General features: G+C 34.5%; 1 protein-coding gene across 7 annotated transcripts in view; it reads right to left on the reverse strand.

Moving 5' to 3' along the window:
• Positions 1-559: 559 nt before the first annotated feature.
• The window catches only part of LOC109851612 (serine/threonine-protein phosphatase 4 regulatory subunit 1-like), a 136,115-nt gene continuing 117,019 nt past the window's right edge, over positions 560-19,655 (reverse strand). For 5 of the 7 annotated variants that reach the window (XM_020434817.1, XM_020442291.1, XM_020426147.1 and 2 more), the window contains 9 exons: positions 12,806-12,918; positions 7,230-7,372; positions 6,992-7,138; positions 4,312-4,482; positions 3,894-4,174; positions 3,548-3,785; positions 2,245-3,330; positions 1,878-2,154; positions 560-1,810 (listed from right to left, as the gene is read on the reverse strand). In XM_020434817.1, coding sequence (XP_020290406.1) covers positions 1,632-1,810; positions 1,878-2,154; positions 2,245-3,330; positions 3,548-3,785; positions 3,894-4,174; positions 4,312-4,482; positions 6,992-7,138; positions 7,230-7,372; positions 12,806-12,918 — 2,635 coding nt within the window. In that variant the 3' untranslated portion in view covers positions 560-1,631. Of the gene's footprint in view, positions 1,811-1,877; positions 2,155-2,244; positions 3,331-3,547; positions 3,786-3,893; positions 4,175-4,311; positions 4,483-6,991; positions 7,139-7,229; positions 7,373-7,724; positions 8,197-12,805; positions 12,919-19,655 lie in introns of those variants that run through there. The other 2 variants (XM_020423594.1, XM_020422727.1) reach the window with 2 other exon arrangements.

Genomic DNA, 19,655 nt, shown 5'->3' on the forward strand with positions numbered 1-19,655 from the left:
ATGTATGTAAAAGCTAGTAAATAAAATAAAGTAAACCGATCACATTAATGATTGTTATTCTCTGTTTTAAGATAGCTACCAGACGATTTCCAAACTACTTGTCTATGGTTAATGAATTTTATTCACTTATCGTGTAGTAAGTTTTACAAAACTACATTTTGTTGTATTTGTTTCAGCTTTTAATATCAACATTTCAAAACTGCAAGAGTGTATTATAATTTTAAATAATTTTCATTTTTTATAAACAATCGATAGACTTATATCTATGATTTTATCTCGTATATTTTCTTAAATAAAAATTAACGTACATAACGAAAAGAACTAAAACTCATACATAGTGTACACCTAATATAGTGTAGTGAATTTCACTAGAGAATTAGATTATCACGCTCTTTTATTAATATTAAATTTTCTAATGAACTCTATTATACTGGAATATCCTCACTCCAATAAAAAATTATATGAAAAAATATGAGTTAGAGATAAAGAGTGAGATATGAAAAACTTTTAACTTAGCAAAAAAAGAAAAAAATAGCACATAAGCGATCTATTCTTTTTCTTTTTTTTTCATTTGTAACTGTTGTCAAAGCAATAAACACGCATACACACGCACGCACGCGCGCGCGTGTACACACACACACACACACACACATTCTGGTATATAGAATTTACTGAAATTTTTAATAATCAACACATCATATAATGCGATATTTCTTCATGAACATTTAACAGATAAACTATCTATTAGGATTGCCTTTGAATATAAAAGATAAAACGGATGTGTGATGATGCGCACTTGTTGATAGAGCTAACAAGTCTGCGTGTGTAAGTATATCTTTTTTATTCGATATGATTTCCAAGGCATGTGCTTCATTTCCCGACGCGTACGTATCCCCGTAATGTTTTCATGCATGGCACATTATTAACAATAATTGTGGTTAGTTTTAAACAAATTGTCTTATCTGTGTATTTTATTTACATTTTGATGCTATGCTGTCGTCACTCTTTAAGTGCATAATAAAAATGCTATAAATTAACAACTAACAACATAGAAATTGAATATTTGAAAGATTAATCAAACAAATGAAAAATCGCAACGATGTAATGCTTTTAACTATTCAATATTCAACTTAGTCGTAAGTTCAGCGTCATATGTATAATTACTGATTACATTCTACGTATACATTCTTCACGCGTACACAACACGCACGCACGCACGCACGCACGCACGCACGCACACAAAAGGAAGCATTAGTCATTATCATAGCAAATCGTACATTGTGTCATTGTCATTACTCAACTACTTAAATCGTGAAAATTTTGTGTGAGTTTTGAGCTTTATGTTCACACACACACACACACACACACACGCGCACACGCACGCACGCACCTTTCTGCAAATGTAATTATTCGGCTAGATGTGTGATACGCATACGTCGGTTTGCGGTCAAAACTTTGTGTTCATAACTAGTGAAATCACAACTTTTGGCTTATTTTTCCAAGATCTAGATCTGTGTGGAAGAACCGAAGCGGATCTTGTGGTATATATAAAGTATATAAAAAGTTCGTTATTCGTATATAAAATCTTAGTGATTTTATCGTGATCTATGAGATCAGAGAATATATCACTATTAAAATAGAATATTTTGCGCTTGTTCGACTTGATTATTCTCGTCGGAAGAACACTGAGACAATATGTCGAGTTGCTCCTTACCACCAGCCAACACCCGTACATCACGGTCAGCGTCAACGCGCATATTTACGAGTATTCTTTCTACTTCGTTCAGTTTTTCTATGCCCAAAGTGTCCACTAAAAATATAAAAATGTTAAATAAGTGTAGCAAATTACTCAAAAATATTATCTATAAAATACTTACAACCCATCGCACTAACATCTTTTTTTAAAGTTCTCGCTACAGCTAGTCTTATATTCGGTACTTTATCGCACGACAAACTTAATAGACATGGTAACATTTCCTTCACAAACTTGCTTCCATCGATAGCGTTATTGCGGATCAAATGCGCGCATACGAGTGCGTATGTTTGCCGGTGTGTCCACTTTTTGGCATTTAGTACCAGAAACTCTCGAAGCTCTTGAATAAGAGCTATAATTAGAACGTCTTCGGTGCGTAAGTAGCACATGATTCGCGTGACCTGAAAAAAATATCATATCAAGTTAATTTTGCAATTTTTGAAATAATTGCAAAGCGCATAATACGCAAGAATTCTACGTCTCATACATACCAGTTCGAGCGCAATGTGTCTAACAGCGGCGACCTTATCATCAAGCAATTGGAGGGACAATGGCGCGATGTTTTTGGCCACCTGATCCGGACTGAACAGAGTCACGATTTCAAGTAACTGTTTGGCCAGTTCTTCTCTAAACCTCCAGTTCCATTCGTTGTCCGTGGCAAGAAAATGGCTTAATCTCGGCAGATATTGGCTGCGATCAACGGGCTTAAGTATTCGCAGAAAGATTGCGAGGTGCTTGAGCACACCTATTCTGACCTCGTCGAGATCTTTGATAAAGCCATCGTAAATCGGCACGAGATCTGTGGCGGTAAGTTCTTCGCCTAAGATCATAGCAATTTCGTGAATGCTAGACGCTAAAGTACGTCTAACTTTCCAGTGCTTCGCACTTGATAATGACTGATAAGCTGTCTTCAGACACTGCCAGTTCTCTCTGCCGAGTGTGAGCGTGACCGCGGGAAAACTGAAGGCACAATGACGCGGGATGTCGGCGCCCATTTCTACGCATTGTTCCGGGTCGGCCATCGACACAAAGTAATTAATCAATATTTGAGGCACAATATTTTGCTCGTTATCCTTCATGTTCTTACTAAGGTTACAAGACTCATCGCTTTTATCAGTGAAGTCAATATTGCTATATGTATCAAAATTCATAGTCGGTAATAATTCTCGGGTATCGTTCAATGAACTCGTCGCATCGCCGTAAAGTGACGAAAGACAATCGTCATCATTATCGCCGTCTGTTTCTTTATTTTGTTTAGCGACACTCAATTGCTGATCTATTTTACTCTCTTTCTTTTTATTTATTATATCATCATTTGTCCACCAACACATTTGTCCACACTTAACAATACGGCACAACGATTTAGAAGAGTCAGATGAATCGTTCGCTTCACTCGTGCAATCTTGTTTTATCGCTTTTTCAGCGTTATTACGATTCATCGCTGATTGCCTCGCAGCATGAATAAGTTCGTCATCCAATGGTATCTCCGGAGGGATGTAATAATATAAAAATGGACTATATTTTTCTGTATCATCAGTGTCGTGCTTGGAAGGAGAATCTTTGTGCTTGCTTGTTTTCTGAAAATGAAATCGTAAAAATTATCATTTATGTTAACTTGTTAAAAGCTATAAAGATTTTATATTTAGGTGATTTTACAGAAGACAAATATTTTTATTTTGATGTTTAGAAAATCTATTTTGTGTGAATTTAAAGTAAACCTATCAGATTCTTTTACTTTCTTTAAGATCGTACAAATTTACTGAAATTTAATTTTCTTTAATGTTACATATATACTTCAGAGAATTTCCCATTTTCTGTTTCTTGTGTTTTTAATGTTTCTTCCTCTTGGTAATCATTTCTTTCTAACGAAATCGATGAGTCTTTCATGATGTATCGCATTTCTCGATCGTATTTGTCATTTCGTATCGCAGACGATACAAGAAGATCTTTAGACTCCATATTATCAGCTAGCATGAGTGTGTGACTCATAAGTGTGCCTTTTACAAAGATCCCATCGTACGAGTAACGTAAGCTGTAAAAACATTAAAAATGTTTTTACATATATCTAATTTGTATTAATATGTCAAATCGCCGTTACGCATAATCAAAAAAAAAAAGAGAAAAAAAAAACACGTTATACCTAAAATTGTCCTGTTGACCAGTGTACACTAATTCGCCATTTTTATTGTAAATAACATCGGTAAACTGTTTAGCAAATGTCGATATAAATGGTCCAAGTATTTGAAAAGCCGATAATCGCACCCACTTTGATTCGTCGGTCAAATGCTTAGCCAATATGTCAGTTAATAATGATCGACGATGCTCAGGCGTTATGCAGCAAGAAACTGGCATCATTACTTCGACACACGCTTTTCGCACATTCCACATTCTGTCGTCGCACAGATCGACGAACGTAGGAATCTGAGAATAAAATTCGAGATTAAACTGGCAGAATTAATAAATATCCCAGTATAAGTTCAGAATGTCTTTTTTAGATTTTCTGTATTTTTTATAATAATCAGTTTTTGTTTATTGAAATTCTCAATTAGGGCTCTCACCAATTCGTCAAATAATTTTTCTTTTCCTACAGCGATGCACATTTCGCCAAAGTGAGTAGCGCAGGTTCTTCTCACCATCATATCGTTGTCATCGCAGAGGTATAAATATCGTCTCAGGAAATACTTTTCTGTAAGTTCGCTACCAATCAGCGGTGCTAGTCGACACATCAGCTGCACATGAGAATCGATATAAAATATGGAATGTTGAGAATGAATTGCTACAAGCTTTTTTTTTTATGAGAAACTTAAAGAGATACGTGCACGTGCTACATTCACTTGTCGATTATAATATTCACTATGATAATAATTTTGAGCAATCATTATTCTATTTATGCTATTATAAAAAAAATTATAACTAAGATTCTGTGTGTGTATTAATAAGCAAATTGTAAATATACAATAAACAAAAACTTGAGAGTATTAAGTAATATCAGATGAGATATATCGTTCCGTTCCGCTCATCAAAGCTGGCTGTGATATGAATCAATAGCACTACATCTCACAACCACTCTGATGGGAGGAACAGTCGATTTTATCAGCTTTCCGTTCTGTAAAAGATATGTATTAATTAATAAGTCAGTGCTTATTATATCATAATACGCATTTCATTTGGCAATGACGTATATTGATCGCATAAAGAGAAAAAATGTTAATGTAAAGAATAACAATTGTACCATATAATCGCACATTCAAAGATAAATACAATACGAGATAATGAGAATTCAAATTTTTTGTAATTATAAAATTATTTTTCTCTTAAGATAAGTTATTCTGCTATTATATTGTAGAAGAATTGTTTTGTGTCGCGCATACAATAATTTTATTTTTTATATTTTTCAGTGGTATTCTCCTTATTCATTCTTTCTATTCTGAAAAAACAATTTACTTGTTAAATAGTATAAAATTTTTTGTAGTGCGTCACATTCGATGAATTGTGAGTGTCGCAACGCTCATCAAAGCTGGCTGTGATATGAGTGTCATTATATCAGCATATTACAACCACTTTGTGAGCAACGCGAGCACACTCTCCTTCGTGGCCACAATATCTTCAGAAACACTCGGACGATCTTCACGTGTACTCTTTTCTGCCTCCGTACTAAGGAGAGAAGACGATGAGTAAAACGGCGATCCAATCAGTCTAAAATGGCTGTGATATGACATAAAGTGAAGCAACACGTCACAACCATTTTGACGATTGGACCGCGTTTCTCCTGTGCGACGCTGTTTGTCGGAAGAAGCTTCGCGTGGCGACTCTTAAAAAGCGCACGAGTAATTGCTTGTAAAATCAATTTGACAATTAAATAAAAAAAAAAAATAAAAAAATAAAAAAAAAAAAAANAAAAAAAAAAAAAACGTGTACAATGAGAACGCCACGGTAATCTTCCTCGTTCACGATAATAAATGTTTGACGCGAGTGTTATTCAACAGGTAATCGACAGAAAGTCTTCACGACGATCGATTCTGCGGGCCACATCATCAAAATGGCTGTGATATGACTCGAAACATTCCACAACCAATTTGATGTATCGGACCGCAAAAGGTACAATCCTTGTTCACAGAAGATGTGAAGTTCTATTCGATGTGTTTCTTCTTCTCCGCTTTTTTACATACATGCAATGATAGTCTTCTACGTCGTAGAATTCAACTTTCACGACTCCGTCCTTTTAACCACCGGACCGCGCGTTGAGAAAGGACACAATTTTTATCATCAAAGCTGGCTGTGATAGTCGAACTCTATGACAAACCAACTTTGACGGTAAAAGCATGCCCCGTCTTTTGCCAGAATCCCGATATCTGCGTTTTTCGCGAACGCTCTTCGCCCGTTTACCCTTTTTCTTTTCTTTAAGGAAATCTTCAAGCAATGAAGACGGCTACATAATTTTGCTCGTTTTTTTTATTTTTTGATTCCATTTGCGTATGTTTATAAAAACAAACTGCTTCTGTTCTATCTTCTCCTTATCGTTATTTCTTGTTTTCATTCAACCTTGGACGATCCTTGGCTCTTTGTTTTCCAATCTCTGATTGTGACACAGATTGTGCAAATTTCGTAATTTTGAGCAATCTTCAAGCTCTTTTGCACAACATCGTCGGAGTGAACGAACGCCACATGAAAGACAAGATAGTGAGACGCGATTGCGTGAGAACATCTCACTACCCATGTCTTTCAGGAGGAATCCGTAAATATGAAGGATCCTGTTCTCTCTCGATACGCGTGCAAAGAAACACGGTCGCTGCGTACATCTATTTCTAACGGCGAGCCGCAAAATATTCCGCGTACAAATTTGTCCATATACGAATCAGAAAAGTTCGACGGCAACACAGTAGTAAGTGTTAAGGAGGCCCACATATCTCGGTAAATATAATCTTTATAATCAATATATTTAAAAACCTTAAATACTGAAAGTACAAGTTTTGAAAAAAGCTTTTTCTGTCAACAATACATTTATCTTCTTGGTTACTTATCATTTTATCATTTTTTCAAAGTAGAAAAAACCAATGATGTTTTTTAGATGGTTTAAGTAAGTTTAAATTTTATAATAGCTCTTTGCATAGATCTCCCTTCACACTTAAAACTTTTTTTTTACATACAAAGCTGCATTCTTTTAATATTAAAAAAATATCGGTTGTAAAAAGGAGAAGAAAAGAATAAATGAGAATAAAAGTCTAAGAGAGAACTTACAGAGATATTGGCGTTCCGTAGATGCTCATCGCGCGACGTGTAAGATAAATGTTCTATTGCGATACAAATTTCGTTCTCAATTGTTCTTTCGTCGAGAAGATCACGTTTCACAACAGTCATCAGTGCTTCTTGAGCCATTTGTCGTACCTATGGAACATAAGTATAATAATAATATTTACACGTGGTAGTTGGAGTTTTTGCTCGGGAACAAGCATAACATAACAGCGTGATCACTCACCTGGTTGTCCGAATCACTCAGGTACTTTATTATAATACCGAGCAAGTAGTTTTGAAGAACATTTCCGAAAAGATGTGGTGTTTCGTAACAGATAGTAGCCACATTTGGAATCTGCTCCACCAGCTCCATCCGAACCAAAGAATCTGTGAACAGAAATTTCAGAAATACAGCATGGCTACGTAGAGAGAGAGAGAGAGAGAGAGAGAGAGAAGAAAATGAGTCACGTGCAAAATATTTCGTCATTATTCCAACTTTTTTTCGAACAGGAAAACTAGTAAAAGCTTGATCTTAGAATCGAATGTAATAGATCAATATAACATATGTGTGCAAGTTGCTGTATCAAACACAATCTTTATTCAAAAAAATTTATTTAATCTCTTTAAATTTTTTTAAATTAAGTTTAAACGTATATAAAGTGAATTTTTTTATCAATAGATATAAACACGTATACACACTCTTATATATAAATTATTCACATATATAAATAATTTTTACCGAAGAAGTGCCATGTTAATTTTATACAATAATCACAAGAACACACAGTACACGCTACTACAGTAAACTTGAAAGAAAGAAAACCATGTTCTTCTCAGCATCTTCGCGTAGGTGTTACTGAATGTGATGGTTTTGGCGCGAAAGCAGCTTCCCGAAAGAGAAAATTGCGCTGGAGGGGAATGCTAAAAGCGGGGATGCCACGGGGCCCTACGATAGGAGACCTACAAGCAAGTAGAAGGGATTATGGGGTAAAACATGCGCGCGCACGCACGGAAAATCGAAGGAGGCAAAGAAGACGAAGAAGAAGAAGAAAAACCAACGTGCTCTTCTTTTATGAGGCCCTTCGACCTTTTTTGATTTCCGCTTGCCTATTTGCAAGAAGCTGTCCTTCTCTCCGCCCTTTTCTTCTTCCTTCACTCCTATCGCTGTCTCTTCTTCGTCTAGTTTTCCGTCTCTCTCTCTCTCTCTCTCTCTCTCTCTCTCTCTCTCTCTCTCTCTCTCTCTCTCCCCTCTCTCTCTTTCATGCCTACGAAGGGCGTCTGAAGGGCGTTCACATTTCTTTTACGCCCTTTGGACTTGACACGTACGCACAGACTCCATCCATTAATCATCGACCGGAGTCCTGTTTTCCTTTCTTACCCGACTGAAACCCGCCAAAAATATCCTGCTGTGACACCTAAGATTCGAACATCGCTATTTTTTATACATTATTCGAAACAAAATAGCAATTTTTTTCTCACTTTTCTTTTAGTTTAGATTTTTATTAGAGCTTTTTCTTCATGTAAGTACATGGTAAGTATATTTGGCAAACGAACAATAACTACGAACATTTGATTAGTCAGTGACCGAATAAAATTAATGTGATTGACATATCAATTCCATTTGTTCAATATATATCCAGTTTTATGATTTCCTCATTAATTGAATTGACGTGATATCATATCAAATTGTATGTACATTTTCTACAGTATAAAATATATAAAATTAATATAAATATTTATATACGTCAAAAAAGGAAGTTTTCTTCTTAAAATGTGTTTATTACGTGATGAAATTACAGACTAAAATATTTGTTTTATGTTTAAGATACGATATCATGCAAACAGGTAAAGACCGATCTACAAAAAGTCGCACTTTGTACAGAATTGACCAATCGACAATGTAAATGGTTATTTTCGTGAGATCTTTTTTTTTTTTAACTGCATATATTTTGCGGCTTATACAGATCGGGTTTAAAAAGAGCGATGACAATAATAAACAAAGAATAAACGTTGAAAGTTATATTTTAGAAAACGAAGTATCACAATAAATATTTCTAAAGCAAACTTCTGTGTCACGTACAAGTTTTACCGCGGATAGAAGAAGTGTCTATCAATTGTCAAATTTTTATTATTTAGAATTCTCAAACGAAAGGTCGTACGCATTTTCACTTGAGTATTTGTAGCGTTTCGAAAGAAAAAGAGAGAAATCGAACTCGTCAAGATTGTACCAGTTTCCGAGCCCCCTAAGTTGCATAGCACGAGGTCAACGCTCCCGTTGAAAATTGAGGGGGGTTTGACTCGTCTCCTTTTACATATCCCGCGTGTATCCAAAAATACGTAAACGCCGAGGATGCAACGTGTTTGTCGCGTGCCCCGTATAATTGGTCGCATATCGCGACCCCCTTCCGCCAACTGTCCAGAGAAAACATCAATGATGGCACGTGTTGTACGCGAACAAGATGTTTCGCGCCTCAGCCCTAAAAATAGTTGGTTATATCGCCATCTTTGAGTCTATATTGCGGGATACGGCCAAATTGCGTTCGTATCTCTTGTGTATCCGTCATGTTTTAAGGAATTTCCGGAAATACATTCATATGCAAAATGTAACAGATCTACTGAATATTTCTCTTTCTCAAACCACAGATTCTAATAGTAAAACCGTCAAATCGATTTTTTTCTTAGCGGTAACAAGACAAAGAAATGATTTGCAAGTATTTGACTTTTAATGTTACATGATGTTGTCTTAACGATTAAATATAAAGTTTTCAATTGTAGTATCTAATTTGAAATTTATTAAGAAGTAAAATTTTTATATTGTCTGTTTATAGGTTCAAAACTTTGTTCACAACAAAGTTTTGAATTTACATTGTTGAGTGATAACATCTCAAAAAATACTATTTTTTACAATTAATATATTTGATATCATAACATATAATACAAAGTATTATGAAAAATGAAATATTATGTAAACTCGGGTAAGTTTATGCAACAATATATCATAAATTTCAATACAAACTTGATCAATTTAACGTTCGTGGAAATCGCGCATCTTCTATGCGTGTTCTAAAATTCTTAAGATATTTATCTTAAGAGAAGTAACTTCTCTGATAACGTGTGATCACGACACAATTTCTATTTTTTTAAAACAATATATATTAGTAATTAGTAAAATAAATATATATTAGTAATTAGTCTTCTGTTGCATTTTCGACAATAATATTCGCAATAATTTTCAAAACTTAAAGATAACCTAAACAGAGTCGTAAATCGTTTAGAGATATATATTTAACAGATTTAACAATTTAACGCATTTACAAAAGTTCTCGAAAAAAATGTCTGAATTGAGAAACGAATGCTTATTCAAGGAAACAATACTTTCCTACATTCAAGATAAGTTATTGTTATTTGTACAACCTTCCCTTTTTGTGCAGGTAAAAAGAATGTTTCCCATCGACGCTTTTTCATAAAGACTCAGGCCGCAACGGTCGATGTTACTCAAGATACGTATCGACAAGAAACTTTGAGAGATTAGCAACAAAACAAATTTGCACTTTCTTATGAAAGTTTTTCTTCTTCAACTGTTGTTAGGTTTATTGTATAATTCTTTTATTACAGATCTTTTAACTTTAATTTACAAAAATCGTATATATATAAATGTGTTTCAAGCATTATCAATCATTATTATATAACACATTCTTTATCCTTAAATTATATTCAAAGTTTGTTACTTGATCAAGTTTTTGTGCAGATTTTTTTATACGACTATTGTCGTTCTTATGTATGTTTTGTGTTTATTACGTGAGCTTATATATATCGTGTGTGAAATAACGCACATCAGATTGATTGACTACTAGACGTGCTCCGACTGTCATAAGATGCCAGAACGATGCATCTGCATGTGAATCCTGGTACCAGCATACGCCACCTTTTTATATAAGAATCTTTGTAACCGAAGATGTTCAAATTAGAAGGAGTGGATTTATGTGGAAGAGCTGTGCTTTCTCGTATAAATATCGTGACGGTTTAATGTCGTATTCTCGAATCCACGAGCGACTTCCGGCAACGCGGCGCGTGCCATACAGGAAGTAGAGAACACGTCGTCATCTCTCGTATCTCTAACGACAACGCTTACTTTTCAACGTTTAGCCCTCCCTGCAACAACAATTCGAGCTTTTGCCTAGATATAGCCAAGATATAGCTAAGCCCCGATACAGTCGACTTGCCGATATTTATACGCTTCCTGTAGCGACACGTTGCTTGAACGCACCCCAGAAGACATGTCCAATTTTGTAATAAACCTCACACAACTTGTTATTTCGTTAAGAAGTACACGTGACGAGTTTAAAATGGTATAATTAACTGTTTTTTTCACTGTATACTTTTAAATAAAGTTATACATTTTCAATATTTATATTATTTATGTATATTTGTTTTTTTCACTCAAAAACAAAAAAGAAACAAAAGACAAAGTTATACAAATTATGTATAATCATTGAGCAAATAATTATGATTGATTTTGAGTAAAAACCGCGCACTTAAATTTTATATTTAAAGAAAAAAAAAAAAAAACATTAAACGTAGCGATCTCTTAATAAAATATTTCAATTGCATTGATTAAAATAAAAAAAAACCGGTAAAATTTATGATTAGGTAAGTTTTATAAATGTGAGTATAATACGTTATATAGTTAGTACAGTAGGGAGCACCATATCGTGCGGGTCCAGGGGAAATATTTTTCGGAAATTTCTCCTTTGGATGTTTTATACTATCGCACCCCGTTCTTCTTCGGTCTCCGCCAACGGTCCGAGATCGAAGAAGAGCGCGCAGTAATAGGAGCAGCTAAAGAAGAAATCTCCGAGAAATACTGGAGCCGCACGATATGGTGCTCCCTACTGTACATATGCAAGCCAAAACGCAGAAACTTTTTTAAGTGCATAAAATAAAAAAAACAATTAATTAATAATTCAATCAATATGCAAATTTATACAATACAATTCTTTTAAACTATTTGTAATACGGCTAATAAAAACCAAGCGCTGGGTTAATTATTAACAATTAAAATTAAATTTTTTAACAATTATTCTCATGCTTATAGAATCAAATAACTGATGTGAAGGATTTGACTCAGAGGTAATTATCTTCAATCCTTCTATGTCAGATTATTTTTAAAATGTAAGACAATTTGCAAACAAATACTAATATAATATATCATAGTTTTCCGCTGTATGACGTTCCAAAAAACAAATAAACAAAAACAACTATAAAACTGGTAGTTTTGGAAAACTTCAGACATTAAATATGTCATGTAAAAGCAATGTATGACAAAGATTACACATTGTGTGAAAAACATATGAGAGTATAGTGATTAATTATGGCGTAAAATGTTTCTAAAATAAAATAAAATTTAAGTGATCTTACATTATAGAAAGTAATAAAGTTTTTAAACATTCTTGTGCATGACTTTTCAACATGGAATTGCGTTTGTATAACAACGTTTAGTGAACATTTTAATTTACTTTATTAGAATTAAAAGAAATCCTTTTCAATATATACTTTTAAACATTTTTTACTACTTTTTCAAGACCAAAAGAGTTTTCTTAGTTCCGCAAAAAAAAAGAATTATTACATTGCTGCAATATCCAAGCAACATAAAAAAAATTTCGAAATAATATAAAACTTATGCATTCTATGAAGTTAATATTAAGCTAATAACAACAACAACAACAACAACAACAACAACAACAACAACAACAACAACAACAACAACAATAATAGTAGTAGTAGTAGTAGTACTAGTAGTAAAAAATGAGAACAATTTACCAGGATCATAGGCGAGACCTTGCACGATTGGCATAATTTCGCCCAATGGCAGAGTGACATTGCGAGAAGCAGCTTCGCGAAATATTTCCACCATTATACGGCCAACCATTTGCCTGTAACAAGCAATAAGAAGGATTGAATTATGTTACTCAAAGTATATTAGTTTGTTCATTTCTTCAATATTATAAATTAAAAACGTATAATTATTCTCTTATGACGCAAGATTCAAATCGAAGATCCTATTATTTACAATACTTAAGGCAATGTTTTCGTAATAACACATTTACTCATTATGTTAATCATCGCTATCGACGACAGATTTGCAATTTTGCTTGTTTAATCTATTGCTTGAGCAGCAATTAGAGTAACGTCAATTTTACAATACGCTTCTTTATTGACTTAAATCGTCACAGAGAAGTTTCAAAATGCAATATTTGACGTTATTACTTTTACCATCAAAATGAACTTAAATCATTTTTCACTATACGTATAGAAGCGCAGAAAAAACATACATAAAAATATTAAATATTAAATATTTTTATATATGTTTTTTCTGCGTTTTTCTTTTTATCTATTAATGTTGTTCACCAATTAATATTTTACTTTTCTTCATCGCTAATATGCTCACTGAACATATCGTTTTATTTATAAAATTTATAAGATTTTTATTACTTGTACATATTTTAGTTAAAATTTTTAATTCAGATCAATTACACAATAAAATTTATATATATAAAAAATAAAAAATAAGTAATAGAAGTTAGTTAAGATTGCTCCATAAGAAGTTTTTCACATGTTAAAATATAACACGCACGCAACATGCATGAACACACAGTGGTTTAAGAAGAGACAGCGGATTGTCCTAAAAGCAATTTGTTGCAGAAGCTTTAAAAAATAATAAAAAAATGTGGTAGGAATGAAATAAAGATACATGAGCGCGTTGCAACTTCGTACTTTATCACCATTCGTGTTTCTGTTTCGCGTGTCTTGATTCGCAAACTTCGAAATCTTTCATAAAACTCAGCTCGATAATTAGATACATAAACATGAATATACATATAAATTGTTGTTACTTGGAACTTGAAGTCCAAAGAAAACAGATTTGCATATGATATCAAAGTGAAATTCGAGAAGTAAAATATGTTTTTATAATAATGACGCATGATATAAAAAACTCAAAAAATACGAAAGCGTTAAAGAGAAATGAGGACAAACACGCGGATTCCGAGACAGATTATCTTTATCAATTATTCATAGTCAGTTCGATTATGCATCTCTGACGCGCCTCGTGAAATTCCAGGAAACTCGAATAAGTTCGATAATTAAATATATAAACCGAGTTAGGCTTCACAGTCCGACTGTTGGCCGAGACTTTGAACCTGTAAAACAAAAAGAAACAAGAAAAACCGAGTTTTCGAAGCAAACAGGACGAGATACGGCAAGGAAGAAATGAGAAGACGACGTTTGCGCGGGTAGCAGACCATCATCGGAGGCCATGAAGGCGGCGGCCGCCCTCCTCGACGAGTGGAATCGAAGACGAAGAGCAGGAAGTGGAAGACGAAGCATCGCCGTGTCGTAGTTCGATCACGTCGTTCGTTCTTCCCTTCTCCTTTCATCCCTCTCACGCAAAAGCGTACCCCTCCAGTCCCAGCGCGGTTTCCCCCTACCTCAACGTCGAGAGACGGACTCGCACCCCTCCTGTAGTGAAGAGACGCGAAAAGTGGGATCGAGCGACGACATCGCGGAGGAGATGAGGGGACGCGGCGGCGAAGCGTCGGCGGTGGTGGAGGAGACACCAACGGAACATCGTCGACGGTGCCCCACCAAGATTACAGTAGTGTGCCGATTAGTGGGGGACAGCGGCGTTCTCCAAAGTAGTTGGAGAACGCATCACGGGACGGTACCGCCCGTGAACGCCTACTGTGCGGGCGCAAACATGGCCGCCGACGACGGCGGCAGCAATCGACGACAACGGTGACGACGAAGACGAGGAGAACGAAGAAGACAAAGTCTTCCCTCTGGAATTTTCGGGAGCAAGCGCGCGCGCGCATGCTTTGCGAGCTTCACATAGGCAGGAAGAGAAGTCTCATGTTCGCGACATGTGTAAGCAAAGCGCGTCGCGATTCACGCGCCCTCTACTCACCTGTATCCGAAAGGGCGACGACTTTAAGGTTCGTCGGTCTATTCGTTTTTGTTCGGACTCAAACATCCCTTGGCCTAAAATTGAAGTTCGACAACAGCCGATACTTCACTACGACCTATTACTATGCGCATGATCACTGTAGTTCGTAAAGATCGATCGAAAGAACACGGCGTTTTCTTCCTCCCTTTCTTGCGAGCAACGTTGTGTGTGTGTATATGAAGAAGGGCTGATTTTAGGTACTGCTATGGCCGTAGACTCTCCACGATATCGATAAGTTATGCGCGACAGGATGTTGTAATCTGACAAACTTAGACAACAAAAATACGGATTTACAAACTTTGAGTAATTCGAATATCTTCACTTTAAATTGACTGCAGAAAGAATTATCGATAAGTAATAACTTATTGTTATTTATCTTTTTATTGGCACAAAATGAGTAAAAAAAGTAAAAGTTACAAAAATATATGTTATTGTCTCTAAGAAACTAAGTTTTATTTTGTCGATTTTATTGGTTTCTCATAATGTTAGTATATACATAAGAACAAATTACAAATTAATTTATTCATGCAGTAAAAATTGTAGAAAAAAAACTTGTCTGCAATAAATTTAGTTTCTTCTTGTTAATAAATTCAATTAAAAGTAAAACTTTTTCTGCTTCCTCGATAAACCAAATCTTATCTTTAAAGTTGCTATTTTATGGTTGCAGATGTCGCATATGTTTAAAATAAACATTTTTTCACAATAAAATAAGTAAAACCTTTATAATATTTTAACAAAAACTACATATTTAATTTAAACAAATATAAGTTTTTATTTGTAAATCTATGAGACGTATAAGAAATTAATGTGTTATCGTTTTTTTTCTTTTTAAAGACAATATATAACTCTAAATTGATTTTTTCATTTTTTTCAACATATAACTAATTTGATTGTTTTTTTCAAGATCGTTTTTTCGCTATAAAATTATATTTAAACCTTAAACATTATTTCGAGTTTTCTATTGAAACTTTTTCTCTTTTTGAACACAAAATCAATAGTTTGGCAATTTTATAATTTGATATCTAGAATATTTTAGAAAGATATGTATATTTGAAAGTTTTAAAAACATAATAAAGTGTTGTGTATAAACAAGCTTCATAGTAAACACTGCTTAATAATTTAAAATAGGTAGTTGTTTTCGAGACATTGCGAAAAATCTACCATGTTTCAACAGTCACTTGTTGCGCGTTTTTTAAACATTTTTTTCAAATGCCACAAAAAATCGACTTTTGCGCGTATGGTACTTTTTATAAGTTTTTCTAATGTTTCGATCTGCAGATTTAATTAGACTTCTTTATCTTTTCAATATCTGCGACTTCTCCATCTTCTTTGTTTTCAAATAACAAAAGACTTGGTACAAGATACCTGAATTGAAAGAGAAAGTTTCGGACGAAAGAAAATATTTTTTTAATCGAGCTATTAAACCTAAAATAACATATAAAATATGTTATTTGGCAAATGCTAAAACGACATGTTGCTTTTAAACATCGTAACTATTTTGTAAAAGATATATAATATCTGTACAAAATAATGTTAACGATAACGATAGTGGCGTTAGTCATTAAGTACAAAAACCATTCCAACTAAGAAGGATTTTGACTTAAAGAATGAATGTCGAAGAACAGAAGTGACTAATGCTACCGCCTCCTATATAAATTAATATTTTTCGAGTTTTATTAGTGAATAAACGATTAGTATCTACTTTAACTCCAATATTGTTTTAATCAAAAAAATCCTAGTCCTTACACAATTAAACTCTATATTTTACTATTATTCTCGAAATGTTTTTACAAAAAAATAAAATCAGCAAGAGACAAAAATGTATATCTGACAAAAACTTAAACAAATAAGAGAAACAGATAAGTATTTTTTGTTGTTGAAACAGTATGTAATAAACAGACATTTTTCATTCTATAACAAGATAAAAAAGAGAACATCAGAATGTTACGTAAAGAATCAAAGGTTACACAAGTCACAAAAGAAAATCACAGAAGAAAGTGAACAACAGATTTTATAAAGAGGAAAGCACATTGGATGTACTTGCCTTTTCTTCGCGAAGAACGAATATTTCAACTTTCTCTGTGGATGTTCTATATAGAAAAGTTACATCTGTTCCTACACCTGTCTTAGCATATACTCATTGTAACTACAAAACATACTCTAGGTTTAAATCTTGTACAGAGCCTTCCAACTGACCACGTGAATGCATAGGGATCTTTTGGCGCAAACCGCAGGCCGTGCGCGAGTTGAAAGGCTCTGATCTTGTATATAGTTTGATACGATCACGCTGTCTCTCTTTTCAAATTCCTGACTGGTAGAAGGTTGAGCAGGTGCAACGCGTGGTAAAAGAATCTTTTTCTTTTTTGATCATCGACAAATAGATAACGCACGATTTTGATGACAATAAAATCTTTAATTAAGGAAAAACTTCGCGATTTCTAATTGAAGATGAGTTTGCTCCTTGATTGAAGTTGCCCTTCTGTGGCGATAATAGCCACAGGCTCCAAAAAACAAATATATAAAGCACATGAATAAGATCATTTATAGTATTAGTATATAATAAAAATTATATAAGACTGTTGTTAAAAAACATTTTAAAATACTTATCGACAAAGACATTTAAGTCTGTTTATTAAATGGAGAAAATGTTTTATTACATTTTCGTTTATTACGTTTCGCATTAAAAGATCTTTTCGAAATAAAAAGAAAAAAAATCATATTCTTTGTTATGCCGAAAAGTATACAAATATAATAACAAATACAATTTTTACTTTTTTTTTTATTTTTATTAAATTTTGAAATGAATTTTCTTTTTAATAAAAGATTTTTGATTTTTTCCCATCCCAATATACATGTCAGAGACATGAGCAAATTCACAACGCATTAGAATGAGTTAAAATTTTCTCCAAAACTTTCGTTTGATTCTCTTCGGGTAAAGTTTCGTAAGTGGAAAAAGAAGGTCAAACGGTATGTCGCGGGCATTGAACGAGATACAATATACGCAGCGAAACTATGCAGTGGTCTTGTCCGATGGGATCAAGTCGATCGGAGGAACGTGGGATTTGCGGGCAACCAGTTTTGTGGAATCGTTCAGTAACGCGTCTTTCCGTCTTTTCCTTTCGCGCAGAAATGCATCGAGAGAAAGGAGAAAAATGAAGAAATGGAGAAAATAAGAAAAAAGAGAAAGAAAGAAAGAAAGAGACATCGAGTCTGGTAGCAGAGTCTCCGCGCTACGAAGAGGCTATAGAGAGAAGGAATGTTGTTGTGTTGTGCCGGGAAGCGTTGCACCGAAGGAAGGCAGCGGGGTGCGCGGCGATATGACCGGCGGCGTGGAAGAACCCGATGCCAAGAGAGAGAAGAAGAAAGTTCAAACGCGAGGAACGCGGAGGAAGAAAGAGACAGAACAAGAAGAGGAAAGGAAGGAGAGCTGATGGAACGAGATCGAGGGGAAGATGAAGAGGGTGGCGCGGCGTGTCGATCGAAGCGCAGGAGGGGAAGCGAAGTCAATGCACCGCGGGGGAATGCAACACGCGCGTCATGCACTACACCGCGCCATGCGCTACGGGCCCTACGTCAGAATACATTCTACCGTACTTTACGGCCACATCATTCCTCTTGTTTCTTCTCTTTCCTTCTCTCACGTCGGGGCTTCCACGCCGAACACATATACACGCGCGCGCCGGTGTTGTTGTTTCGGCCCGGTCGAAGCCATCGATGCGCAAAGTTGTATGCAGCGTGTCGGCAAATTTCATTGTCGATTATTTCAGATTCAAAAAGATATTTCGCAAAAAAATAAATATATGTAATTACTATAGTAATATACTATATTTTAGTTAATGTTATTATAATAAAAATTTTGCAATCCCCTGAATATTTAAAAAAAGATAACAAAATTACATTAGTATTACGAAAATTTTTTTTATCTCGAAGAATGTAACAAGTTGTAAAACTGGATGGAGTTGGAAAACGTTTTTACGTCTAGCGGTACCTCGCGTAATTAATTACGCTTGCCGATTCGCACTTCCGTTTCTTTATACTTGATTATATCTTGATTACTTACATCCCAATTTGTGTAGCCTGCGCGCACGCGGACTTATCGTCGTATTGTATATTATTTTTCTCTTGCCAGAAATTATAAAAAAATTAATTAACCAAGTAAATACGAACGTTAGAAATTTGTGTAACAAGTTTTACTAATACAAGTAAAAGATTGTGCCGAGTTAAAATCTATCTTGCTTTGCAACATCGAAATTGAACTAGACAAATTGTTTTTCGGATTAGAAGAGAAACAAACGTTGTTGATCGAGATAAGAATAAATTATCATTCATGAAATTTTGTTTCTAGATTATCGGTACGCTATTCCTACTACTGTCACTCATTGCAACTATATCATTGCGATATCTTTTTCTCAATATCGTGACATGCTACATGACGTATATAAAGTAGAAATATTAAAAAGAATCTTGTAATAAATTTTTCTTAACAAATAAGTAAATAAATAAATGCACGTGCTTCTTATACGAGAGATGACGCGATGTAACAACAATGTACACAATCAGCGACAGCGTGTGGTTCTTCTTAGTCCAGCCACTCGACTTTTTTCTCTCATGCACATATTCGTTTTCTTTTGTAATGTTCATGCTTCTTTCGCACGCGAAGAAGTATAC

Source organism: Pseudomyrmex gracilis, unplaced genomic scaffold (genome assembly GCF_002006095.1).
Source record: "Pseudomyrmex gracilis isolate BER0280 unplaced genomic scaffold, ASM200609v1 scaffold_0, whole genome shotgun sequence".
Lineage (NCBI taxonomy): Eukaryota > Metazoa > Arthropoda > Insecta > Hymenoptera > Formicidae > Pseudomyrmex > Pseudomyrmex gracilis.